This window comes from Dama dama, chromosome 4, assembly GCF_033118175.1.
Source record: "Dama dama isolate Ldn47 chromosome 4, ASM3311817v1, whole genome shotgun sequence".
In the NCBI taxonomy this organism is placed as follows: Eukaryota; Metazoa; Chordata; class Mammalia; order Artiodactyla; family Cervidae; genus Dama; species Dama dama.
Window position 1 is genome coordinate 62,548,696 of NC_083684.1, and position 25,312 is coordinate 62,574,007.

The 25,312-nt window shown below is 51.8% G+C and overlaps 3 protein-coding genes, 1 long non-coding RNA gene and 1 other non-coding gene across 7 annotated transcripts; 2 read left to right on the forward strand and 3 right to left on the reverse strand.

The window, feature by feature from the left end:
- Positions 1-256: 256 nt before the first annotated feature.
- Positions 257-5,418, reverse strand: KLK7 (kallikrein related peptidase 7). 3 transcript variants are annotated; one of them, XM_061139970.1, is made up of 6 exons: positions 5,371-5,418; positions 4,711-4,829; positions 4,076-4,235; positions 3,689-3,930; positions 3,344-3,480; positions 257-1,034 (listed from the first exon to the last, which is right to left on the reverse strand). In XM_061139970.1, the coding sequence occupies exons 2-6, from the start codon at positions 4,769-4,771 to the stop codon at positions 879-881; spliced, it is 756 nt and encodes a 251-aa protein (XP_060995953.1). In that variant the 5' UTR covers positions 4,772-4,829; positions 5,371-5,418; the 3' UTR covers positions 257-878. The 3 variants fall into 3 exon arrangements, with proteins under 3 accessions (XP_060995953.1, XP_060995952.1, XP_060995951.1); XM_061139969.1 differs by lacking the exon at positions 5,371-5,418 and adding an exon at positions 5,131-5,360; XM_061139968.1 differs by lacking the exon at positions 5,371-5,418 and adding an exon at positions 5,131-5,360 and having other exon boundaries at positions 4,693-4,829.
- Positions 5,419-11,601: 6,183 nt separating this feature from the next.
- KLK8 (kallikrein related peptidase 8) lies at positions 11,602-17,524 on the reverse strand. The gene is made up of 6 exons (XM_061139967.1): positions 17,433-17,524; positions 16,939-17,016; positions 16,325-16,484; positions 15,878-16,137; positions 13,863-13,996; positions 11,602-11,757 (listed from the first exon to the last, which is right to left on the reverse strand). Exons 2-6 carry the CDS (start codon positions 17,006-17,008, stop codon positions 11,602-11,604), a joined length of 780 nt encoding a protein of 259 aa, XP_060995950.1. The 5' UTR covers positions 17,009-17,016; positions 17,433-17,524.
- Positions 17,525-17,577: 53 nt separating this feature from the next.
- LOC133054730 (uncharacterized) lies at positions 17,578-20,839 on the forward strand. The gene is made up of 3 exons (XR_009692502.1): positions 17,578-17,611; positions 18,834-19,217; positions 19,902-20,839. It is a non-coding gene; the product is annotated as an uncharacterized LOC133054730 (long non-coding RNA).
- KLK9 (kallikrein related peptidase 9) lies at positions 19,175-25,017 on the reverse strand. The gene is made up of 5 exons (XM_061139979.1): positions 24,975-25,017; positions 24,683-24,839; positions 21,916-22,181; positions 19,990-20,126; positions 19,175-19,334 (listed from the first exon to the last, which is right to left on the reverse strand). The coding sequence occupies exons 1-5, from the start codon at positions 25,015-25,017 to the stop codon at positions 19,182-19,184; spliced, it is 756 nt and encodes a 251-aa protein (XP_060995962.1). The 3' UTR covers positions 19,175-19,181.
- Positions 20,492-20,565, forward strand: TRNAG-CCC (transfer RNA glycine (anticodon CCC)). The gene has a single exon. It is a non-coding gene; the product is annotated as a tRNA-Gly (tRNA).
- Positions 25,018-25,312: the final 295 nt, after the last annotated feature.

Here is a 25,312-nt window from a genome sequence, read left to right on the forward strand (position 1 = left end):
ACAGATGAGGAAAACTGAGACCTGGAAAATGGAGAAAAATTTACCACTGGGCAGGGAGGCAGGACAAGATACCAAAAATCAGATACATTTTTCTTTCCCGTCTCCCTCTCTTCAGGGTGTCTTCTCCTCCACTTTGGAGCTCCAGAGCTTCTCCACCTTTGTTTTTCAGGCTATTAACATGCACACCCACAGAAAAGTAAGTGGAAGGAAGCAGGCGCCCCATGACTATCACTGTATGCAGGTTGATATACGTCCTTTCAGGTTTTATTTTGTGAATATTTTCATTTTACATAGTGAGAACCACATACACATGTATTTCTGTATATTCCTTCCTTCATTTAACATCACATAGCATAAACATCCTCACATGATACTAAGAACTCTGCATAATTACTATCCTTAACAGCTTCAGGATATCCTTGCCTCAAACCAGCCTACTGTTTGAACAATCCACTGTTTCTACACACCTTCCGTGTTTCCACTATTTTGTTATGAAAAATAACATTGTGATAAATTCAAACTTTGCTCCACATTTTGGATTTCTTTTTTTTAGTAGGCAACTAGGAATTACTAGGTCAAAGGTGGAGGACAAAACAAATGTCCCCACTCACACTGCCAAATCACCTTCCATAAAAACTGTATGAATTTACAGTTTCAGTGGCAGAGAGGGCTGGTCTCACTACATCCTTACCAACATCAAGGTTTTGTATTTGTTTTGGTTTTTAGGTCTAATTTGATTGGCTTACACACATATTGTTGAGGTTTTAACATGCCTCTGAGGAAAGATAAAGTCAAGTAGGACTGTAGGTCACTGAGGTCCTTATTTCTGTGAATTTCCTGTTCCAGGGCGAACGGATGGAGAGATGGGAGTGGAGAGATTAACGATATCTTCTCATGGTCTGTTTTATCCAGTCGACATACTTGCAGACTTGGGTATAGACACCTGGGTTGTTGGGTTGGCCGCAAGGGAAACTTCCCCAGGACACCAGGCCTTGCAAGGTACCTTTGCACATCAGTGGTCCACCTGAGTCACCCTGGAAGGGATAAAGCAAATTAGCTTCAGCTTCAGAGCGAAGCTCCTGCCCCCGCCTCAGTAGTCAGTCTTTGTCAGGCGGACCCAATTGAGGAGAAGATAAACCACGTTCTCTAAAGACATTGGCTTGAGCCTCAGCCCGTGGGACCAATCACAGGGAAGGGGCGGGGCTTCTGGCGGTCAAAGCCCCATTTCTTCCCGGTCTTTGGGGATTCTGGCACCAAGCCAAGGGAAGAAAGAGCAATATCTCCAGGGGATGGATAGATGTGCGAAAGAGGGATGGGGTGGCTCTGGAATCCAGGGGACAAACTGATGACATAATTAACAAGGTCCAGTGCAAAATGAAAATGCAAAGAACTCCCTGGAGGTCCATTGGTTAGGACCTGGCACTTTCACTGCCGGTGGCCTGGGTTTGAGCTCTGGTGAGAGAACTAAGATCTACCATGTGACTTGGTATTGCAAAAAAAAAAAAAAGAAAGAAAGAACGAAAGAAAATGTGGGCTCTGTAGCTCAGAAAGTATTAAAAATTTCAAAAAAGCAACAGGAATGTGTTAAACCAAGCGTGGGACTCTCCCAAGTGTGGGACCCTGTGGCACTGTAGGACTCGCACATTCAAGAAGCCGGCCGTCACTAGGGGAGGAAGAGGAGGCCTTACTCTTTGGGACACAGTTTCCTGTCCCATCACCCCACCCCTCACACATATGGTCCCCCCATTCCTGACAGCCGAGGGTGCAGGTGAGAGGCAAAGGAGTGGGGGTGGGGAGGTATGGGGCGAGAGACAAGGAAAGGCAAAGAGTCACAGAGGAAAGGAACTTAGGGGACTTCCGTGGTGGTCCAGTGGCTAAGAATCCACCTTCCAATGTGGGGGGACATGGGAGCTCAGGGAACTATGATCCCACGTGCTGTGGGACAATGAAGGGAAAAGAAAAAGGAAGAGAGGTATAGCAAAGGATGGAGAAGAGGTTGTCAGTGGGGGTGTACGGGGCAACACAGATGGAAAGAACGAAACGAAATTCAGCGTAAAGAGAGATGTGGGAAGATGATGTTCAGACTCTTTGCGACCCCATGGACTATACAGTCCATGGAATTCTCCAGGCCAGAATACTGGAGTGGGTAGCCTTTTCTTCTCCAGGGGAATCTTCCCAACCGAGGGATCGAAGCTAGGTCTCCCACACTGCAGGCGGATTCTTTACCAGCTGAGACACCAGGGAAGCCCAAGAACACTGGAGTGGGTAGCCTATCCCTTCTCCAGCAGATCTTCCTGACCCAGGGATCGAACTGGGGTCTCCTGCATTGTAGGTGGATTCTTTACCAACTGAGCTATCACAGAGAGGGAGTTACAAAGAAGAGGGGAGAGAGCATTCTTGGCCTAAGACTGGGTCCCAAGGGAGGGGAGTGAGACCTTAGCTTTAAGCACACAATCTCAGTAATTGCAATAAATACTATTTTAATGCAATACCTTAAAATTGAATTTAATATGAAAAAGTTCATGATGAACACTGTATCCCAATTTTAGATAAAGCGTTAGGTACCAGGCTGTGGTGAGACTCACTGAAGCCTGAGGCAGATGAGAAATTCAGTAAGACTGAGGCTTCTTTATTGAAAATTCTGATATTTTGTTAATCGTGGACTTTTGCATGAATTGACAAAAAAAATTGCATTAAAATGTGATTTATCTTGATTACTGAGTTTTTTGGGTGTCTCTTCCCCTGTAAAGTTTGTATTTGGGGGCTTCACTGGTGACTCAGTTGGTAAAGAATCCACATGCAATGCAGGACACCTGGGTTTGATCCCTGGGTCAGGAAGATCCCTTTGACAAGAAAATGGCAACCCACTCCAGTGTTCTTGCCTGAAGAATCCCATGGACCGAAGAGCCTGGTGGGTTATAGTCCATGAAGCTTCAAAGAGTCAGACACGACTGAACGACTAAACCACCACCACTGTGTTCATGGATTGTGATACTCAACAAAGATGTCAATTAAAAAATAAATACAGTTTGTGTTTGAAGCCAAGGCCACACATGCCTACCCGTTGGCCCCCAGGTTCCCCACCCCCAGACCCTCCCGTTCATTTCTCTGCCTCATCCTCAGGGTCACATTAGTCTGCACTGGGCTCCCACTACTGACCTGAGCAGAGAATGGGGTAGTGAGAGCTCAGAAAGCTGAGCCTGGGGCGGGGGCTGCAGGGGTGTTGGGAGAAGGCTCTGCACCAAGGTCAGGTGCAGAGATTGTGGGTGAAGGGGGACAACGGGGGCTCTATGCTGAGATGAAGCAGCCGGGGACCCAGGGCAGGGGAGGAAGGGGGTCTCACGTTGCAGGCGTTGGTGCTGGAGTTGGGGATCCCAGCACAGAGCATGGAGTCTCCCAGCAAGTCCTTGTAAACCTTCTTGCAGTCTTGGGGAGAGATGAGCTTGACGTCTGTGCACATAAGCTGCACTGGAAAGGTCACTGCGGGATGGGGAGGGGTGTCAGTCAGAGATCTGGGGTCTCGATGGGGAGAGGATGGAGGTCCAGGATTCTAGACCCTGAAGGACGAGGGGAGGAGGGGTGGGGGATCCACATTAGGATCATGAAAAGGGGGCCGACTCCTGGTCTCCTGGGTCTGGGGGAGGAAGGGTCAGGGTCCAGGACCCCTGAGTCTCCCAGGCAGCCTCACCATCAGGACTGGTGGTGGTGCCCCAGCCGGAAACGGTGCACGTGGTCCCAGGGGGGTCGCAGCGGGAAGGCAGGTTGACTTTCTTCACACTGGATGACAGCTTGGCCCGGCCGTTTAGCTTCACCAGCATGAGGTCGTTGGCGTGGGTCTGCGTGGAGTAGCCCGGGTGGCGGAAGGACCTCGTGGCCTTGATCTTCTGGCCGCCCGCCAGCCGGTCACTGCCCATGTGCACGTTGTACCCACTGGAGGAGGGTGTAGTGTTCAGAGAGATGCTGTGAGTGAGACGGGGGGGCAGGGACCCAGAGAGAGGGGGGCAGAGACCAGAGAGATGGGGATGAGGACCCAGGGGAAGGGCTGGAAGTGCTCACAGCGCCCCTGCCCACGTACTTCATCATGCAGTGGGCAGCGGTGAGCACCCACTGCTCGTTGATCAGCACACCTCCGCAGTGGAGCTGACTGCCCTTGAGCAGGGCCACTTGCCAGGGCTGGGAGCCTCTTGGACACGGGACTCCATCAATAATCTTGTCCCCACTCTTGTCGCCCTGGTCTGGACAGAGACATGGAGGAACACATGGGCAGCAAGCCTCAGAGGAAGGCTGAGTCAGCAGCTGAGGGATTTGGAGACAGATGGAGACAGACAGACAGACAAGGAGACAGGCTGGAAAGGAGAACAGTGCAGAAAAAGCAGGAGATGGAGACGGAGAGAGACAGGGGCAGCCCACTCAGAAGCCCAGGGGGAGCAGCTCGTCTGGGGGCCACCGCCGAAGCTGATGGGAGAGACGCTGTGTGCCGGACACAGGGTCTGGGGGGCACAGAGACCCCGGGAGGCAGAAGGAAGCAGGAAGGAAGGAGGCAGGAGGCAGAGGAGTCTTGTTTTCCGAAGGAGAAGCTGCTGGAGCCGGGGGAGGCCCTGAGCAGGCACGCCCCAGAGAGAGCAGCCCCTGAGGAGGGTCAACGGGGCTGAAGATGGGAGGTCGGGGGTGAGGGCAGCCCCCCACCCCCACCTCTGGGCTGGTCCCCACCGTCCTGTGCAGCAGATCCCAGGGCGAAGGTCAGCAGCAGGATCAGCAAGGGTGTCGCCATGGTGACCACTCTGAGCCTCTCAGGGGCTGCCAGGCAGGGAGGTTCTCTTCCGATGGGGCTGAAAAGGACACAATTCAGGAAGCAGGAGTCCTAGCCCGCAGCCCCTCCTCCCTCAGACCCAGGGGTCCAGACCCCCAGACGCCCTTCCCCTGGGGACCCAGGAAGCTGGGCTCCCATCCCTCCCCAATCCATCAATCTGTATTCCTAGCTCCTTTTGCCCTGAGACCTCAAATTCTAGACCTCCAGCCCCTCTACCGCCAGAACCAGGCGTCCAGGCTTCCCTCCGCCCCCGCCCCTCAGGAACAGGAGTCAGGGGTCCAGTCAGCCTCATCCGCCCCCTCTCCCCGCTCTCCCCCTACCGGAGACGAAGCCCCTTCTCAGCTCGGGGAGGTCAGATCCGACCCGGGCGCCAGACCAGGCCAGGCGTCTCCAGCCCGGCGCCGGGCGGCTGTCTTATACCGAGTCCACTCCCGCCCCCGCCCTCGGCGCCCTGGGGTGCAGGTGGGGCGGGCTCTGGGACGCCCCCTCCCGCGTTCGCGGTTGTCTGGAACCCCTGCGGCAGCCCAGGCGCTTGCACTCGGCTCTCTCCACCCTCTCACCCCCGCGCCTTCGGGCCGGCATCCCGGGTGCAGCTGCGGAGGGAGGATCTAGACGCTCCGGCCCTGGGGGCAGCGGGGCGGAGTTCAGGGGGAAGCAGGGCTGAGGAAATGGGCTGTGGCTGGGCCCTCCTCCGGGGCCGGTTTCTTGCCCGCATCCCCTCTCAGGGATGTCGTAGACCCTGTACCCTAATTCTCACCAGTTTGGGAGAATTCGTTCAGGGCTGGAACCCGGTCGTCTTTGAACCTGAACCCATTCCCAGCCCTCACACAGGGTTAGTTGCTCAGTCGTGTCTGACTCTTGGCCACCCCGTGGACTGTAGCCCCCAGGTTCCTCTGTCCATGGGATTCTCCAGGCAAGGATACTGCGGTGGGTTGCCACTCCTTTCTCCAGGGGATCTTCCCGACCCCGGGATCGAACCTGGTCTCCTCAATTACAGGCAGATTCTTTTTAATTTAACCCTCATACAGGGTATGAATTAAAAAGAAGATGCTCTTTCCTAACTGGATAAATGCTTACTGTTATCAGTATCATCTGTGATTTCATATTATACCCAGATTTCTATACATACTCTGTATTTATAACAAAAGTGTCTGTATTAAACATTATCTAATTAATATCACCTCTTTCTTTATGAATTACCTTGAAGAATTTTTCATCTTAGTATATTTAGATGGATTCCCCTTCCTTCTTAAGGGTTGCATAATACTATTCCATATTATAGCTGTATCATGATTTATGCAATCTGTTTCAAATTAGAGTATGTTTGGATAGTTTTAATTGTAATAATGCTGGGTTGTGCTTCCTTGTACATTCCTCTTTGCTAATTATGTTCATTCAAGAAATATTTACTGAGCATCTGTTCTGTGCCAGAAATTATTCTGGCTCCTGGGGACATTGTGGTCAGCATTCCTTCATACAAGCTCTTGTTCTAGTGGGTGGAGACTGGGAATAAAAAATAAGCGTATAAAATACATGCTTTGTTTATTAGATGTTGGTAAGTACTGCAGAGAAAAATAAAAGCAGGGAAGAGGGACAGGGAGATGCTGGTTTCCCCCACTCTCAGGGACCCCTGGGGTTGTATTATTAGGAAGATTCCACATGAAGATGGCATTTGAACAAAATCTTAAAGGAGTTGGTGGATGGGTCCATGTGGCTTCTTGGAGGGAGTGAGTTCTAGGCGGAGCAAATGGGCCAATAAGTTAGGCACGAGGCATGAATAGAATGTTCTAGAAGGGGGCCCTTTTTGAAATTTTCATTTATTCATTTTTGGCTGTGCTGGGTCTTCGTGGCTGTGCGAGGGCTTTCTCTAGTTGCGGTGAACGGGGGCTGCTCTCTGTTGCAGGCTCGGGCTTCTCATTGCAGAGGCATCTCTTTTTGCACAGCACAGGCTTTAGGCGTGTGGGCTTCAGTAGCAGTGGCTCGTGGGCTTCAACAGCGGTGGCTCATGGGTTCTACAGAGCGCACTCAAAAGTTGTGGCCCATGGGCCTAGTTGCTCCTAGGCACATGGAACCTTCCCTGACCAGGGATCGAACCCCTGTCCCCTGCATTGGATGGCGGACTCTCATCCACCGCGCCACCAGGGAAGTCCAAGGGAGCCCTTTGACTGGAGCTGAATGAGTGGAGCGCAGGGCAGGTGACGAGGCGAGAGAGGTAACAGGACTCGGGTGACATAGGATCTTGAAAATCAGTGTAGGACTTTGGCACTTACCTTGAGTAAGATGGGAACCATTATACCTGAAGGCCAGTTCCTAAAAGTGGAATTGACCCCAGCTTCTAAATCAGACCCCCAAAATGTGATCTGGTCCTCAACCCTGAGCCTAAATCTTACTTCAGTTCTGACCCCTAACCAAACTCTAGGTTTGTCCCATAATTTGGCCTATAATAGACATTACTGTTGTCTACTTAAGCATTCACTCCTTCTGCCTTTCTATCAGAACTCCAATTTTGTTTGTAATCTTTTATCCTCATCATGACTATGAAGTTTACTGCACCAAGCAGGAAAACCATATCCTGCCCACCAGGGATTGGTTTAGAAATGAACATGTGATGCAGGTCTGGCCAATGAGGAGTGAAGGGGAGACCCCTGGGGCTTTCTTATTTTCAAAAAGAGACACTGGCAGAATTTTCTTTTCTTTCTTCTAGATAGTACCCCCTCTGGATGTAAATTTTAGAAGCATGGCAGCCTTCCTGGGACTGGAGAGGGAAGTGGCTAGTGGACCAAGCCAAAACACTGCAGATGGTCAAGCAGAGAGATCAAGTGATGTAACAGGATTTGTACTTTCAAAATATCACTCTGGCTGCTATATGAAGGACGGATTTTAAGGGGGTGTGGAGACATGAGAAAACTATTGTTATTGTTCCAATGAGAGTTGATGACATCTTGGATAAAGCCATTTGGGAGGTGGGGATGGTAATAAGTGGAGGGATTCAAGGTGAATATAGGGGAATCAACAGGTCTTGGCAATGGATTAAATAGAAGCTGTGGAGAGGGAGACAGATGTTAAGACTTCGAAGTCTCTCGCTTGATGGATGGAGCTGCCATTCACTGAGAAGACACGGCTGGATATGATCAAGTGCTCAAGACAGAGTGAAAAAGACCCCACTCTTTTTCACAGAATGCCGAGGAGGCTGAAGAGAACCCTAATCCTTACTTTGACACAATTCTCAACACCAGTCTTGTTTTTTTTTCTTAATAATGCAATTACTTTATTATAAGCCTGAATGTCACCTAACTCATATTCTAAAATGTTGTATGGGAAACAGAACAAGTAAGTATATTAAAAGATGGCAGTCCACCTTCTCATTCCCCCCTCTAGCATTGATGAAGGATATGGTCAAATTATAGACATTTTAAAAGGTAACACATAGATTTCACTTTGAATTCTGACCAAGCTTGGAGCATGGTATTTGATGGTAGAAGATACAGATACTGAAGGTTTGTTGTTGCGGAGCACAGGTTCTAGGCACGTGGGCTTCAGCAGTTGTGGCTCATAGACGCTAGAGAGTGGGCTCGCAAGTTGTGGAAGTTGCCCACGGCTCGTGGAATCTTCCCGGACCAGGGACTGATCCCTGAGTTCCTATGTGCTGCCTTACCCCATCCTCCCGGATGGGGTGCACCTATTCTTGTGCACCTACTATGTGATGCGTCAGGTGCCTTGTGAACCTCATCTCTGTTCCTCTCATGGGTCCAAGTGAGGACTGTCTTCCCCACTTTATAGATGAGAAAAGGGAGGTTTAGAAGAAGTTAGAGGGCTTCCCTGGAGGCTCAGTGGTGAAGAATCCGCCTGCCAATGCGGGAGACACGTGTTCGATCCCTGATCCCTGAAGATCTCACGTACTGTGTGGCAGCTAAGCCCATGCACACAACTACTGAGCCTGTCCTCTAGAGCCCAAGGGCCACACCGACTGAAGCCCTGGATCCTAGAGCCCGTGCTCCGCAACAAGAGAAGCCACTGCAGTGAGAAGCCTGCACTCTGCACCTGGAGAGGAGCCCCCACTCACCGCAACTGGAGAAAAGTCTATGCAGCAACGAAGACCCAGCACAGTCAAATAAATAGATAATATATTTTTTTAAAAAAGAAGTTAGAATTGAGGCTTCCCTGGCGGTGCACTGGTTGAGACTCTGCCCTTCCACTGCAGGGGGTGTGGGTTCGATCCCCACTTGGGGAAGTTCCACATGCCATGAGATGCTACCAAAGAAAAAAAGGAAAAAAAAAAAAAGTTAGAATCCTTGTGGAAAATCAATAGCTAAGGAGTCAGAAGGGTCAGAATTGGAATGCTGAGGATTGCCCAAGGTATGCCAGGTGGTGCTAGTGATAAAGAACCCACCTGCTAATGCAGGAGACAGAAGAGAGGTTTGTTCCCTGGGTTGGGACAATCCCCTGGAGGAGGGCATGGCAACGCACTCCAGGATTCTTGCCTGGAGAATCCCATGGACAGAGGAGCCTGGCAGGCTACAGTCCAGGGGGTTGAAAAGAGTCGGACACTACTGAGCGACTTAGCAGACATGCACCTGTCACCATCACACAGACCCAGTCTGAGAAGGAAATTTCTCTGTCACCTATGCTCAGAACCTCTCTTGGCTCAAAATGAACTGGGAACCCCATGGACTTATTCATGATGCTTGTCCCCATGTTGGCCAGAGCCCCAAATCCCAGCCCTCTTGTGTCTGCCCTTTGTGCTTAGTCCTGCCCAGTCCCACCCAGACACCCGGTCCATACTTCCTTTGCCCTCAGACTCTTGTCCTGGTCTTCTGCCTGAAGACTCATCATCCGGCTCACCATCACAGCTGAGCACTGGTACCTCTCTGTCCTGCGGCTGTGCCTTGCCCTAAGGCGTCCCGGACATTGGCATCCTGGAACTTTCTGATTCAGTGTCTTAGGTTTGAAAAGCCCATTGTTTCTGATTTCCGGGATTCCCTTCCCCAATTTTTTCATTATCAGCCCCCACTTCTTATGGAAAGCTGCCCCCACATGCATATAGTTCTGGTGAAACTGTTAATCATAGTTTTCCAAAACACTCCCACCCATTGGTATAGACACATGGTCCAGTTAAGCCAAGATTATGGTTTCCTCCCTAGAAATAATGATTGATCCAATCAATGGGGGGGGGGGGTTCAGTTCAAGCTGGACCAATCAGAATTCTTCCCTGGGATTCATATTAAGATGTTGGGAGAAAAGAGATCTTTGTTTCTGCTGGGTTTGTTGAACTGGGGCTGTCTGAGGCTACTATGTTCCCTGAGTGTGAAGACATTTGTCCATAGAGGCTGAAATGAGATCCACGGGAGAAGAAAAGAGATGAGCTGAGATGAGAAACAGTCCACACATATGAGAGAGAGAAACAGAGGCAGAGAGAGCAGGAAGGGAGAAATTGTCACAGAGGAACAGAGAGATGATTGACCTAACTCACCAATTCAGGTGGGCTTCCCGGGTGGTGCTAGTGGTAAAGAATCCACCTGCCAATCCAGGAGATGCAAAAGACGTGGGTCCGATCCCTAGGTTGGGAAGACATCCTAGAGTAGGAAATGACAACCCACTCCAGTATTCTTACTGTGGATAATTCCATGGACAGAAGAGGCTGGTGGTGCTACAGTCCACGGGGTCGCAAAGAGTTGGACGTGACTGAGCACATACACACACACATGCACATCACTTCAGGTACTTGAGACTCTGATATCCATGTCACTTCCTCCAATATTACGAATCATCTTCAAGGCCTTCCTAAGCACCTAAACCAGTCAATCTCCCTTTATGCATAAAACCAGTTTGAACTGTGGCTCAGCCACTTGTATGCAAAAGCTCCTTGACATAAATAGGTCCTTTCAGCTTTTGTGCTGCCTCATTCTCGTGAATGCTCATGGGTGCATGTGTTAGCTATTCATATATTTTCTGGACCCTAGTCTGCATAGCTCACAGTTTATAAGGAGAAATCTCCCCATAGTCAGAGCTATGGTTTTTCCAGTAGTCATGTACAGATGTGAGAGTTGGACCCTAAAGAAGGCTGAGCACCAAAGAATTGATACTTTCAAGATGTGGTGCTGGAGAAGACTCATGAGAGTCCCTTGGACTGCAAGGAGATCAAACCAGTCAATCCTAAAGGAAATAAGTCCTGAATAGTCATTGGAAAGACTGAAGCTCCAGTACTTTGGCCTCCTGATGGGAAGAGCCAGCTCACTGGCAAAGACCCTGATGCTGGGAAAGATTGGGGGCAGGAGGAGAAGGGGATGACAGAGGATGAGATGGTTGGATGGCATCACCAACTCGATGGACATGAATTTGAGCAAATTCCGGGAGATAGTGAAGGACGGGGGAGCCTGGCGTACTGCAGTCCACGGGGTCGCAAAGAGTCGGGCAAGACTGAACAACTCAACAACAACAACATCTCCCCCAAGAGCTTAGTAAGTTTAGCTGCTTAAAAAAAAAGAAAAAAATGAACAGCAACTCTTTTAATGGTCTTTCGCAGGCCAGTCCATTGGACATTTGAAAATCCCTACATCTTCTCTCTCCTCTGAATTAACCTCCCATTTCTCCAAGTCCTCCCAGAAAAAAGGAGGGGAACAATTTTGGACAGTGGTGATGGGCAGAGTGACCATGGGGATTCTCATCTCTCCATCTCCGGGGTGCAGACCCTCTGCCCCTCCACCCCTCCCAGGAGGGCCAAAGCACAGACAGGCAGAGAGCCAGGCTGAGGTCGTGAGTTTATTGAGGGAGATTTAGAGCTTGTCTTGGGATCAGCCCCTGCCGCCTATGGTCTTCTTAATCCAGTCCAGGAAGCGGCAGACTTTGCTGTAGACACCAGGTTTCTCAGGCCGCCCACAGGGGTCTGATCCCCACGATGTGATGCCCTGGAGAACGCCATTGCATACCAGCGGGCCCCCAGAATCCCCCTAGAAGGGGAGAATAGAAGATTTTCACCTAAGTTGCTCAACTATTACCAGTATTTCCTGGGCTTCCCTGGTGACTCAGATGGTAAAGAATCTGCCCACAATTCAGGAGACTTGGGTTCCATTCCTGGGTCTGGAAGATCCCCTGGAGAAGGGGATGGCTACCCACTCCAGCATGCTTGCCTGGTGAATCCCCTGGACAGAGGAGCCTGGTGGGGCTACAGCCCATGGGATCACAAAGAGTCGGACGGACTGAGCAACTAAGAGAAACACGACACCAGCATTTCCTACCATCTCTGTCACGTGATTGGTTCCCGGCATAGGATCTTTGTATCCTGGGACCAATGGTGAGAGAGAGGGGTGGGGCCTCCATGTGTGGGGATACAGACAGGATGTCTAAGGGCAATGGAGGAAATCTTGATCAACGGGGGAAGAGAACGCTCTCTGGAGGGTCCAGTCCAGAGAGCAGAGAGTAGCAATTGCATCAGGGAGACTGAGCTCCTCCATATTTTGGCCACCTGATGCGAAGAGCCGACTCACTGGAAAAGACCCTGATGCTGGGAAAGACGGACATCAGGAGAAGGGGACGATAGAGGATGAGATGGTTGGATGGCATCACTGACTCAATGGACATGAGTTTGAGCAAACTCTGGGAGATAGTGAAGGACAGGGGAGCCTGACGTGCTGCAGTCCATGGGGTCGCAAAGAGTGGGACACGGCTGAGAGACTGAACGGTAATGACAAGAATTCCTGGCCAATCTTGGAGAGATCATCTAGTTACAAAACACAGGAGAAAGGAGCCGGGTTCTTGCGGATATACATACACCCAAGGGAAAAAGGTGGGAGTATGTGGGGAGACATTATTGTCTCTAAGCAATCATGGGGAAAAGACTAGCTTCCATAGCAGGAGCTACTCATGGAAATGATTCTGTTCTTGGCCAATAGGAAAGGGAATGATTCTATTCCTGGCCAATAGGAAAGGGAGCACTGAAGCATTGTCTTCAGGGACCAATCGTTAGCAAAGGGGGCGGGGACAAATCCAAGTGGAGCCCTGAGGACTGAACTTGTAGCCAGTAGACTAGAGAGTGCTCCATCAATGGCAAAGCCCAAGATGTGTCATCTTGAGGATGGGGAGCCCACTGAGGGAGCCCCGAAATCAACGGTGCCATCCTCTGGCCAGTTGGGAAGACAGCATTGCTCCCCAAGGAACCAGTCATAGGAGAAGTCAGCCATGCTAGGGAACGCAGTCAGGACCCGGAGAGAGGGAGCTCACTCTACGATCATCGGGAAAGTCAGCACAAACTCCAGGTGCTAACAGTGGGAAAGAGGGCAGGGAGCTTATCCTTCATGGACTTCCTTTCTCCTCCCTGCACCTTCCCCGGCTGGCAAGCGTTCCCAAGGAAACAGCAAGGACGATTCAATTATCCCGATTCCTGCGCTGTGCAGCCTCTGAACGCGCTTCCCACTTTGTAGAGACAGGGGTGCTGACTCTTTGGGATCGCCCCACTGCCAAGCCCCACATCTCTGCAAGGCGAGCGAGGGAAAAAGGGAGTTTCAGGACTTCCCCGGTGGCCCAGTGGGTAAGAATCTGCCTGCCAATGTGGGGGACTCAGGTTTGATCCCTGGCCCGGGAAGATCCCACATGCTGCAGAGGAACTAAGCCCGGGCGCCATAACTACTGAGTTCACAGGCCTAGAGCCTGTGCTCGGCAGCTCGCCTCAACGAAGAGGAAGCCCGCTGCCCCCCGCCCCCCAACACACACACCCCCCACCCAGTTTGCTGCAACTAGAAAAAGCCCGAGCAAAGCCACGGAGACTCAGAACAGCCAGAAATAGGTAAATAAAAGAGGGAGTTTCCCAGATCACCAGCCCAGGCTGGATGCGTGAGACAAGTGCTCGGGCCTGGTGCACTGGGAAGACCCAGAGGAAGGTGGAGAGGGAGGTGGGAGGGGGGATCGGGATGGGGAATACATGTAAATCCATGGCTGATTCATGTCAATGTATGACAAAAACCACTACAATATTGTAAAGTAATTAGCCTCCAACTAATAAAAATAAATGGAAAAAAAAAGAAAAAAAAAAAAAGAGGGAGTTTCCGAAGGCACTCACCTGGCACGTGTCAGCCCCACTGCTGTCGCTGGCACAGACCATGCTATCCGTGACTTGCCCTGGGTAGGCTTTCTTACACTGCTCCTGGGGAATGATTTTTACTTCTGCACAGTTGAGAGTGTCAGGAAAATTCTCTGAGGGAGCAGAGGTTGTAAGTTGCCAGAGACAGCAATCGTTTCCCTCCATCCCTGTTGGGATCTAACCTCCCGTCTGTACACCCACAGCTGCACAGGGCTTTCTGAGACATCTCACAGGAGGGCACGTTCTCCTCTCATCACAGGAAAGCCGCAGCCCCTGCTCTTTCTTTTTCTCCACCCAGAGAAGGACCTTCGGACCCTACTGTTTGTTTCTTGCCCTGAGGTCATTTTCAAATGAAGCATCTGGTGACTGGGGGGCCTGGAAGCGCCCCTCTGTGACACCTCTGAATCTTTCCAGTCTTCCCATTCCCAGACCAGCAGGTCCTCCATCTCAGCTTGGTCCTACTTCTTCCAAATATCACCTCTTCCTAGAAGCCTTCCCTGATTATTCTAACTACAACACCACATCTCCATTACTCCCTTTCCTCTCACCTCACCCCTGTAATATTCCATTCTAGCACTTGGCTCCACCTAATATTTCATTTTATATGTATTTGTTTATTGTCTATTCCCCCACCTGCATGCAACTCCACAAGGCTTTGTATGGTACAATACTTGGGGCATATCAGATGCTCACAAAATAAGTGCTGAATAGATGGGCAGTGGAACTAGTTTTTCTTATTAACCTTTGAAAAACAGACTTCAGAGGGAAAAATTCTACCTGGTACCTCTATGTACCAGAAGATATATGCCCAGAATCTCATTTAATCCTCACATGAGCTCTTGGAAGGAGGGAGTCATTCATTCCTTCACCCATGCATTTCTTCAACAAATGTTTACCAAACACATACTGTATCCCAGTCACCCTGAACACTAGGAGAACACCATGAAGAAAACAGATATAATCTGAGCCCTCGTGGAGCTTAGAAACCTATTGGATAATTATCCCCATTTTGTAGCTGAGCAAACTGAGGTCAAGAGATGGGAAGGGACTTGCCCAGAGAAAAGGGGCAGAGCCATGATTTGAACTGACCTGCCTGATTCATGAGCAGATAGGTTTCCACAGCAGCCCATTGTTTTCTTAGGAGTCAGACAGGCAGGGACATGAATCCTGATTTTTGCTTTCCTAGCAAATCATATCACCTCTGAGCTGAGCCCCAATCTCTTCATTGTGAAGCAGGGCAAAGGCCTCTCTGAACTCTGAAGTCCCAGAGGGAGGACCTTGACTCAAGTCCCAGACTTGAGTCAAGAAAAAGGAGGGAGCTGGGTAACTAGACTGAGTGTCCTGGGGGAGAAAAGGCCTGGACTCCTGGTTGTGACGGGATCTGGGGCCAGAATCTTGGGTTCAAGATGGAGAAGAGGGAGCCTGTTTTCCTGGCCACTGAGTCCCTGTATCCCAAGTCTGTTGTGAAGATTACGTTAAACTCTGAATAACAAAATAGGGCTTCCCTGGTGGTTCAGACGGTAAAGAATCTGCCTGCCAATGCAGGAGTCCCGGGTTCAATCTCTGGGTCGGAAAGATCCCCTGGAGAAGGGAATGGCTACCCACTCCAGTGTTCTCGCCTGGAGAATTCCACCGACACAGGATCCTGGCGGGCTGCAGTCCATGGGGTCGCAAAGAGTCAGGCTCGACTAGTGACGAACACTTTGACTTTCTGTACCACAAAAAGTCTCATAACTCTCCACCTTAAAGGAGGCATGCATTCACTCATCCACTCTTCATTCATCCATCCACTTTTCTGAGCCCTATTAAACAATCTGTTTCCTTTTTCCCCCATCATGCCTATCAATATTCTGGTCTTGAAGGTTTCTAATGTGGACCACCCGTGACTGTCAACCTCACAGTCACGTTCCCTTCCTCATCTGCTCTAGAGGCAAAGCGTCGCCAATGCCTTGGGGTCCACTGGGCCAACCAGCTCCTCCTCTCCCTCCCACTACCTAGGGGGCTGGTGACAGTGCCCCAGCCTGAGATGGTGCACTTCTGGCCAACTTGCGGGCAGTGATCCGCCAGCTTGATGGGCTTCACTTTGGGCCCCAGGGGTACCCGACCACGTAGCTGAATGAGCATCACGTCGTAGCTGTGGTCGTTGTTGCTGCTGTTGTAGCAGGGGTGCGGGATGGACTGAGCCACCGCCCTCTCTTGTTCTGACTCATCCTTATTCTTCAGGCTGTGCTCTCCCACGCGGACCGTGTATTTCCTGTGATGATGGGGGTGGTTGGGCACCCGGGCAGGGATCCGGGCTCCCAGCCCCCTCCTCTCTGAGACCCAAGTCCCCTCTTCTCTCAGACTTCCATTCTCAGAGACCCGGTCCCCAGCTCACCCCTCCTGAAGCGAAGCCCCAGCCCACTCTTTCTCCACCACCTCTGCTGCAGGAATCCACTCACTTTTTTTGACAGTGGGCCGCTGTAAGAACCCAGTTGTCCGCTATGAGAACACCCCCGCAGATAAGCCGGACGCCCTGGAACAAGGCCGCCTGCCACGGCTGAGAGTGGGGCTTGCACTCCTTGCCTTCCAGCACCTTGCTCTCCTGTGCCCTCAAGTGTCCTGGAGGCAGGAGGGAGAAGTTTGGGGCAGGAAAACACGGTGGGTTCAAACGGATACACACGCACACACCCTCCTCCGGCGTCTGCCGCCCAGCTTTCACGTGCTGCTGCACAGATGCACACGTACCCTCGTGGAAGGCCATGAGTCACCAGACACGGAGTCACACACCTGAGCCTGCGTGCACCCGCCCCGGAGACGCGCGTGAATGTCTGCGCCCCTCGGCAGGCAGCCCCACTGGCTTTGGTGCGCTGCTGCAATACCCAGCAGAGACTAACACATTCCTAGCTGCCGCCACGTGTACCAGGCCTCCACCCTCTGGAAACCCCACGGGAGCTCCCGCATGTCATCTCACACTTCCCATCTCCCCACACGCCGCCACAGGCACCCACACAGCCACCACGATGGTGTCCCCCCAGGCTCACGTGCTCCACCGATGCCTTCCGGGCCCGCTCACCTGCCCGGGATTCCAGCAGCAAGAGCAGGACCATCCAGATCAAGACTGCAGCAGGTGAGGGACATCCCATGGTGGGGCCTGGGAGACGAGAAGACAGGGCTGAGCGGAGGAGGAAGGAGGAGACCAAAACCCTAGTGATCTCGGGGTTGAGGTGGGGAGAAACAAGACCCTGAACCATTCTTCTCGGTCTTGCAGGAAGCAGGAGCTGAGGACCCAGAGTCTCAGGTCTGAAGAATGAGATGGGGCTCCAGATTGCTGAATCTGAGTTGCTCGGAGCCCATGGGGTTGGATTCCCACATTCCAAGGAAGGAGGGAGTCAGGGTCTCCGACTCCTGGGTCTGAAGGAAGAACCAGCTGGGAGCTGAGACTCCCACGTCCTGGAGAGCATGGGGCTGGGGTGCTGGTTGCTGGGTCTCCAAGGAAGAAGGGATCTGAGGTTCTGCGGGAGGGGGCAGGGGTCTGATACCCTGGGTCTGAGAACTTTGGCATCTCACCTTATAGAATTCAGGGGGCGGGGTCACCTACTGATTCGGGCCCAGAGGAAGAGCTCCCAGTGCTTCAGCACTGCGTGTCTGGTACAAGATCCTGGAGCCTTTTAACCGGAACAGCCCGCCTCCCCATCCGACTCCTCCCACCCGGGAGCCGGCAGAGCGCTGAGGAACTGGAACCCTGGGTATGGCTGAGGAGAGGCTGGGGGGCTGATCGGGAAATCTAGAGGGAGCAGGGGTTGGAATCTCCAGCTCTTGAGGTCTTGGAGGGAAGGAGCTTAGTACTGTGACTCCTGGAGCTGAAACAGAAAGGAATGGGTGCCCAGACTTCTGGAGCTGAGGGAGGAGGGGCTGGGGTCCTGGGCTCCTGGGTCTGAGGGAGAAGGGGGCTGGGGGTCTGGACCCCTGGGTCAGAAGGAGGGGGATGGAGGCCTGGATTTGAGGTCTGAGGACGAAGGGGCTGGAGGCGGAATTCTTAAGGTTGTTTTATTTTTTTTTGGAAGGAGAAATTCGGAGCCTCGGTTTTTGTGGGAGGAGGGGGCTGCCAAAAACCCGAATGGGAGACAAAACCGTCTTCTGGGTCCCAACTTCTGAGGGCGGGGCGCCCCGCCCTCTGGCGGCCCCCTGCGAGGTCCAGATTCCGGGAAGGCAGGTTTGGGAGGCGCTGTGACCTGGTTTCCCCTTCCCCTGGGGGCGACGGGACCGGCCCAAGCAGAGCCCAGGAGCCTTGCTGTAATAGGGCTGATGGAGACAGACCTAGGCAGGACCTACTCCGGACTTATGGGGAATTGCAACGCAGCGGCCGTGTTCCCTCTCTGCCCTCTATCGCGCACCCGATGCCCATCTTTTATCCTACAAAACCGGCAGAAGGAAGGCAGGACTCCGCACGTTTAATGCAAAATTATCCCTTAGATCGGGCGGGACTGAGCCCTTCTCCCAACTTCTCTCCTCTCGGTCGTTCCCCTCCAAGATGAACACCCTGGACACGCCCAGGAAGGGGCCATGGTGCGGGATGGGGGGAGTGGGCAGAGACTGACCCACTGCCTGAGTTCCACTTGGGGGAGGGGACCCTGCAGTAAGGCGGGGTCGCTGACGAAGGAGGTGGGGCCGTAAGGGGAAATCTCACTGGACAAAGCTCTGGAGGGAGACGCTGTTTATTAATTAACTTATTTATTTGGGTCTGTGCTGGATTCTCCTTGCTGCCTGGGCTTTTCTCCTGTTGTGGTGCCCCGGCTGTCTGTGCCCCAGCTTCCGTGGCTGCGGCGGGCGCGGTGGGCTCAGCAGTTGCAGGCCCTGGACTCCAGAGCGCAGGCGCAGTTGTTGTGGCTCCTGGACTTAGTTAATCCCGGGCACGTGGGATTCTTCTTCCCAGACCAAGGATCTAACCCACGTCTCCTGCCTTGACAGGCGGATTCTCTTCCCACCAGGGAAGCACCTAGAGAAGCTATTTAGTGGATGTCTTTCCCGAGGTAGACCGTAGGGGACGCTATTCTGTGGGAGCGGTGCCAGGTCCTGGTGAGTCAAGAGATGCGGCCAAGAGGGACGGAGATGTCTCCCCGCTCCTTTCAACTGGGAGGCAGCTATACAGTTCACGGGGAACCCCAAGTCTGAATATCCAGAAACTGGGAACTTGAATATCCCGAAGGCGTCTCCAGGCCAGCTGAGGCCAGGGGCGAAGACTGTCGAGACTGGAGTCTTGCAAATCCGCCTGCCCTGCACCCATCCTCCTCTCCTGGTCGTCCAAGGCTCGAGGGCTCAGTTGTTCTCCATGGTTTCTTGAATCCAGTCCAGGTAGTGGCACACGCTTGTATAGACCGCAGGGCGCCGGGGTCTGGAGCAGGGTTCCGAGCCCCCGGACACCACACCGGCCAGGGTCCCATTGCAAACCAAGGGGCCCCCAGAGTCACCCTGCACGCGTAACAAGAGCAGAGAAACGGTTAGGCCGGTCTACTCAGGACCTGACACAAGGCATTTTCTTCCTCCGAGGAAGCTTCCAGTTCCCTTCTCCTCCAGAACCCAGGCGTCCGGGTCTCCAGTCCCTCCTCCCTCAGTCCACCTGTGCGGGCTCAGTCGTGTCCAATTGCTTTGTGACCCCATGGACTGTAGCCCGCCAGGCTCCTCTGTCCATGGAATTTTTCCAGCAAGAATATTGGAGCAGGTTGCCATTTCCTCCTGCAGGGGATCTTCCCAACCCAGGGATGGAACCCACGTCCCCTGTGTCTCCTGCATTTGCAGGTGGATTCTTTACTGCTGAACCACCTGGGAAGGCCATAGATGCAGGAGTAAAATCTCATGGCCCCCACCTCCCCCTAGGACCTAGCATCGTGGATCCTAACCCCTCTTCTCCCAGGACATAGAGTCCAACCCCTAGTCACCTCCTCTTTTAGGTCCAGGAATCCTGGCAGGACTGGTTCCCCGTCTCCCCACCCCTTCCCAGGACCCAGGTATCCCAGATCCTTCCCTGTTCTGTTCTAGGAAGTCTGGAGCTCCAACTGCCTTCTCCCCCAGGACCCCGGAGTTGCTGCAGGACACCCACCCCCGTCCTTCCCAGAGCAGGTCTCACCTGGCAGGAGCCCCGGCCCCCCTCCCACAGGCCGGCGCAGAGCATGCTGTCGGAGATGTGGCCTGGGTACGCCCAACGGCAGAGCCGGGGCTCCAGGATTCTGATGTTGGCACACTGCAGCGTCAGGGGATACTCCACTGTTGGGAAGCAGGTCGGTAGAAGGTCAGCAGCTGTCTCCTCCCAACTCAGCACTCCCCCTCCCCCCACTTTCTGAAGACGGACCCACCGCCCCACAGCACGAGACTCTCCAGACTCTCCAAGACAGGAACAAGTGACAGAGCAACAGAATCACAGCGTGGAGGAGAGACAGATGGGGAGGAAGGGGAGAGGGCTGTAGAGGCAGAGAAAGATGCAGAGGGCCAAGAGATGAGAAGAGATAGGTATAAAACCCACACAGGGAAAAAGAGGGACCATGGTGGGAGACAGAGACCACTGGAGGGGAAAGAGAACTCTCACAGGAGGCAGTGAAGAAACAGGGAGAAACAGACTCAGAGATGGGAATTCCCTGGTGGTCCAGTTGGCTAAGACTCCGCACTCCCAATGCAGAGGACCCAGGTTCGATCCCTGCTCAGGGAGCCAGATCCCACATGCTGCAACTATGAAGGCCACGTGCTCTAGAGTCCGTGCTCCGCCTGGGTCAGCCACCACAATTAGAAGCCTGAGCATCACAGCTGCAGGGTAACTCCCTGCTCTCTGAAACCAGAGAATGCCTGCATGCAGCGACAGAAACAAACACAATAAAAAATTTTTTAAATAAATAAAGAAACAGACCAAGAGACATCCAGGGAGAAAGTAGTGAGATCAAGGGGAGGAGACATTTACAGTGAGATAGCCGTTGGCAGAGACTGAGATAAAGACTAGATAGAGATGGGGAAGTGGGGGAGGGGCTGTCTAGGGAAACAGCGGTCCTTGGGGGTGAGATGCAGTGAACCAAAGAACCTGTGTGTTGGCTGAAGGGCACAGCCTCCACTGAATTGTACCAAATTCTGCCCAACAGTGGTCGTTATTTTAGAAATACAGACCCAGCATTGTCAGTTTTGAATTTTTCAAGCAAATCAATAAACTTGGCTTTTGTATCACATTGCTCAGGTTTTAACTGTTGGCAGCCACAAACTGACGTTTTTGTTTTTGTTTATTTCCATGGCCCTTTGAAAGCCAGTACTGCCTTGGGAAGCCAAATTTGACTAATGGATGTGCTGATTTCTGACTCTGAGTGACACAGACCTTATTTCAGTTCTGAGATGCATGTATTTTCACATGTAAACATCTCTGAAATCAGGATGTGCCTTCCAGTAAATGGTGTCATACAGGGATGGATGGAGACTTCCCTGGTGGTCCAGTGGTTATGAATCCATCTGCCAGTGCAGGGAACACGGGTTCGATCCCTGCTCTGGGAAGATTCCATTTGTGGCGGGGCAACTAAGCCCATGCACTACAACTTCTGAGCCGGCTCTCTAGAGCCTGCGAGCTGCATTCACTGAACCCATGTACCCCAGAGCCTGTGCTCCGCAACAAGAGAAGTCTGCACACCACAACTAGAGAGGAGCCCCAGCTCGCCACAACTACAGAAAGCCCTGGCACAGCAACAAAAACCAAAAATAAATAAGAAAGAATAAAATTTTTTTAAAAAGAAGATAAGTGAAAACGATTGCAAATGTGTCCTTTTAGCTATAGGTACTTCCGTGTATCTTGTAAGAAAAGGATGGCTGAAATCTGTTTTTCTTTTTCTCATTCTTAGTGGGTTGTAAGATAATGGTGCATCTTATCATTCATAGCATTTAGATCTAATGAAATATATGGATGCATAGATAGATGATAGACAGATAGAACATAGAGATGGAAAAGCAGAGACAGAGACAGAGACAGAGAGGGGTTTCAGACTCCCGGCATGAGACATCAGGGTGTCCGCGGTGGGTGAGGCTGTACCCTTAGGACTAGACACGGCCCCCCAGCCTGAGATGAGGCACTCGGTGCCAGGGGAGACGCAGGTCTGGCTGAGGTTGAGGGGCTGCACGGCAGGGCCTAGATGTGCCTTCCGGGGCAGACGGACCAACATGATGTCATCGTTGTGGTCCTGGGCGGTGAGGTCCTGGTTGAACCCAGGGTGAGGGAAGAAGTCTGTGGCCCGGAACAGCTGCTCTGGACCCTCCCATTTCCAGAGGTGGTGCTCCCCGAGGCGGACCCACAGATACCTGTTGGACAGGTGTCAGAGGTCAAGGTGGGAGAAGGCGAGGTATCTTCTGGGCCCTGATCCTCTTTATTCTGACCACCGGGATGCTGGGTGACCCTCCACAAGCCACACACCCTCTCTGCGCCCTTGTCATCTCTACGTGACCCACAGTGCTGTGTGACTTTAAGCCAGGCACACACCCTCTCTGGGCCCCTGCCTCCCACTCCACCCCTTTGTCTGCCTCTACCTTCCTAGCTCTCCCCCAAAGCTCACACCTCTTCTTAGCCCCATGTCAAGTGAACCACCTTCCTCTCTGCCCCACCTGGAGCCTCAGTGGTGACCTGGGTTCCCTGGAACCATGGAGGCAGGTGAGGCCTCTGCCCATCACCCCACGACAGCCCTACAACCTGCACCCACAGGTCTGGTGGCTTCTGTGGGGCGTGGCGCTGTGTCTTTCTGTGTGTGTGTATGTGGAAAGGGTGGGATATGGAAAATCCCTGAGCTAGGCTCATTCGTGGCCTCAGACTTTTCCTGTCTGCTACATCCCTCATCTCTCAATGCACTTCTTCCTGAAATCCGGTCTCAAACCCTCTTCCTGCGGTGTCAGAGCCCACTTGCTCTGCTCTGGGTTCATGCCCTGGGCAATCAGGGACCCTCAGGGTGTCTACATGTCCATCCCCAACTCCTGGCCTCTGACACTAGGGACCAGGCTAATGACTGAGAACTCAGGGTTTGAAGACTGCAAGGTGTTAGCTCTGTCTTTTCCCTCTCTGTCACACTGTTGCCGCGGTTTCTGGGTCTGGGAAACCAGTCCCAACCCCACCCCACAGCCCCAACTTGTCCCTGCTCCTGAATCTCCTGCACCTCCGTATTTCTGCTTCTCCCCCTCTGTCTTTGGTACTGAAATGTGGCCATTGTTTTCCTAGCCTGATGTACAGGCCTGAGCTAAAAGAGTGGTGTATGATGGGAAATTCTCACAGAGCAGCCTGGGTAGCCCCTATGCTTCATTTCTCGAGGGAAAACATCCGACAGGAGTGATGGCCCCTTTCCCCAGATAATATAAAAAGGATTTCTGCATCAGGTAGATTCTAGAATTCTATTAGAATGCCCAGAATCTAAGATTCTAAAATTCTAAGGTTCTAATACCTTGGAAACCCACAATTTTAGAATTCTATGAGACTCAAGCTCTAGTATCTTAAGCATTTGAGATTCTAATGTTTTTGATTTCCCTGAATCAAAAAGTCTAGGATTTTTAAATTATCTGAATTAAATCTAGGACATGAAAACCTAGGGTTCTAACATTCTGGGACAGTAAAACTAGAATTTCATCATTCTAGAAATCTAGAAATCTTTGATTTTTAGAAATGTAAGAATTTAGGTTTCAAATAGTTTGAAACTCTCGAATTCTCTTGGTTAACACTTTCGGAATTTTAGAAATCTTGAATGGTAGTATGCGGGAATAGTAAATCCACCAGATTCTAGACATGTACGAATATAATCTAGAATTCTCTTGGTTCAAGATTCTAGAATTCAACAAACTACAGTATTCTAGGACACTGCAATTCAGAAATTCTCAGACTATGAGCTTCTCTACTTAATGAACCTAGCTAGAGCACTTTGAATCTAAGATTCTAGGGTTGTGCTATCTGACACAGTGATTGAGCGCTTAAATGTGGCTAGTCCAAATGGAGATGCAACATACTTGTAAAATGCAAGCCTGGTTTCAAAGGCTTAGTATTAAGAAAAAAAGGCCAAACTATGTCATTCAGAAGTATTTAAAATTGATTACATGTTGAAATAACATTTTGAGTATAGCAAGTTAAATCTGCTGTGAAAATTAATTTTACTTTTTTTTTTTTTTTTGTCTGTTTGGTATATGGTAGAAAACTTAAGCTTTCCTATGTGGTTAGGGTTCTATTTCCGTTGGTTAGTGCTGCTCTAGACTGCTCAGATTCTACCTGTCCCTGAATCTATGTTTCTCCAATTCAGCAACATCACTGATGTAATTACTTACTTACATTAGTGTAAAATATCCTAGATGCAAGATTTTAGGAATGTACGGCTCTGGATTTTTCCAGGTCAGAGTCTAGGCATCTAGGAGTCTGAGTGAGTGAAGATGATCAGTAATGTCCAACTCTGCGACCCCATGGATTACAGCCCACCAGGCTCATCTGTCTATGGAATTTTCCAGGCAAGAATACTAGAGTGGGTTGCCTTCCCTTCTCCAGGGGAATCTTCCCGACCCAGGGATAGAACCAGGTCTCCTGCTTTGCAGGCAGATTCTTTACGGTGTGGGCCACCAGGGAAGCTCATCTAAGAGTTGAAGTTTCAAAATCTACACCCTGAGGACCAGCTTCTCTAGGATGCTAGAATTTAGAGTCAACTCTCCGTCATTCTAGGAGTTGAACTTGGGGAACAGAAGTGGAGGCTCGGCGCTTCCTGCCCACAGCTCCCTCCCTCCTCTACAGAGGTCCCCGGCCCTCTCTCTCTTTCCTGACCTCCAGCCGGGTCCAGGTCACTCACCGTTTGTGGCAGTGGGCAGCTGTGAGCAGCCAGCGGTCACTGATGAGGGTCGCCCCACAGAAGAGGTGGGTGAGGTAGAACAGCCCAGCCTGCCAGGGCTGCGAGTTGGGGCGACATTCTTTGGCCCCGATGGCTCGGGTGTCTGCCCAGCCCTGCCCTGGGGTGGGGACGGGAGGCAGGAGGGTTATCAGAGAGCCAGGTGGGAGGGCTGGGGAGAGAGGCTAGACAGAGGGCCTGATGGAAGGGTCCTGGTGGGGGGCCATGGAGGGGAGCATGATGGCGGGAACCTCACCTTCCAGGAGCGAGAGCAGAGCGCAGAGGAATCCCAGCCTCATGACCTCTGGGGTGCCTGGATCTCCAAGCCTCTGCTCTGTGTCCCTGCTTCTTTATGGTAAGCCATACTGTCTTCCTCCTTGGGGCCGCCCCATGATTAATCTGGGTTGGGACATGTCCTGGGGAGGAGGGGGAAGCCCAGGGGCCTTGACTGGGGGCTGTGGGGAGGCAGACCGCACCGGTAGACCCTTTGTCAGGATGAGCACCATCAGGGGTCTGGCGCAATGGGGGAGGGGCCGTGGGTGAGACAGTCCTTCTCAGGTGGGTTCTCCGGAGAGGGCAGCCCTGATTCGCCCT

What these genes read in the sequence shown, in the direction of transcription:
- KLK7 (XM_061139968.1), bottom strand. Translation starts at nt 4,771, where the DNA reads ATGGCGACACCCTTGCTGATCCTGCTGCTGACCTTCGCCCTGGGATCT. An exon ending in CGGTGGGGACCAGCCCAGAG is followed by an intron (nt 4,236 to 4,692) that starts GTGGGGGTGGGG and finishes GTCTCTGTCCAG; the next exon opens with ACCAGGGCGACAAGAGTGGG. An exon ending in GCTGCCCACTGCATGATGAA is followed by an intron (nt 3,931 to 4,075) that starts GTACGTGGGCAG and finishes ACCCTCCTCCAG; the next exon opens with TGGGTACAACGTGCACATGG.
- KLK8 (XM_061139967.1), bottom strand. Translation starts at nt 17,008, where the DNA reads ATGGGATGTCCCTCACCTGCTGCAGTCTTGATCTGGATGGTCCTGCTC. An exon ending in CACTGTCACCAGCCCCCTAG is followed by an intron (nt 13,997 to 15,877) that starts GTAGTGGGAGGG and finishes CTGCTCCCTCAG; the next exon opens with AGAATTTTCCTGACACTCTC. An exon ending in GTGGGGCTGACACGTGCCAG is followed by an intron (nt 11,758 to 13,862) that starts GTGAGTGCCTTC and finishes CTCCCCTTCTAG; the next exon opens with GGGGATTCTGGGGGCCCGCT.
- KLK9 (XM_061139979.1), bottom strand. Translation starts at nt 25,017, where the DNA reads ATGAGGCTGGGATTCCTCTGCGCTCTGCTCTCGCTCCTGGAAG. An exon ending in GCTGCCCACTGCCACAAACG is followed by an intron (nt 22,182 to 24,682) that starts GTGAGTGACCTG and finishes CCTGTCCAACAG; the next exon opens with GTATCTGTGGGTCCGCCTCG. An exon ending in GGGGCCGGGGCTCCTGCCAG is followed by an intron (nt 19,335 to 19,989) that starts GTGAGACCTGCT and finishes TTACGCGTGCAG; the next exon opens with GGTGACTCTGGGGGCCCCTT.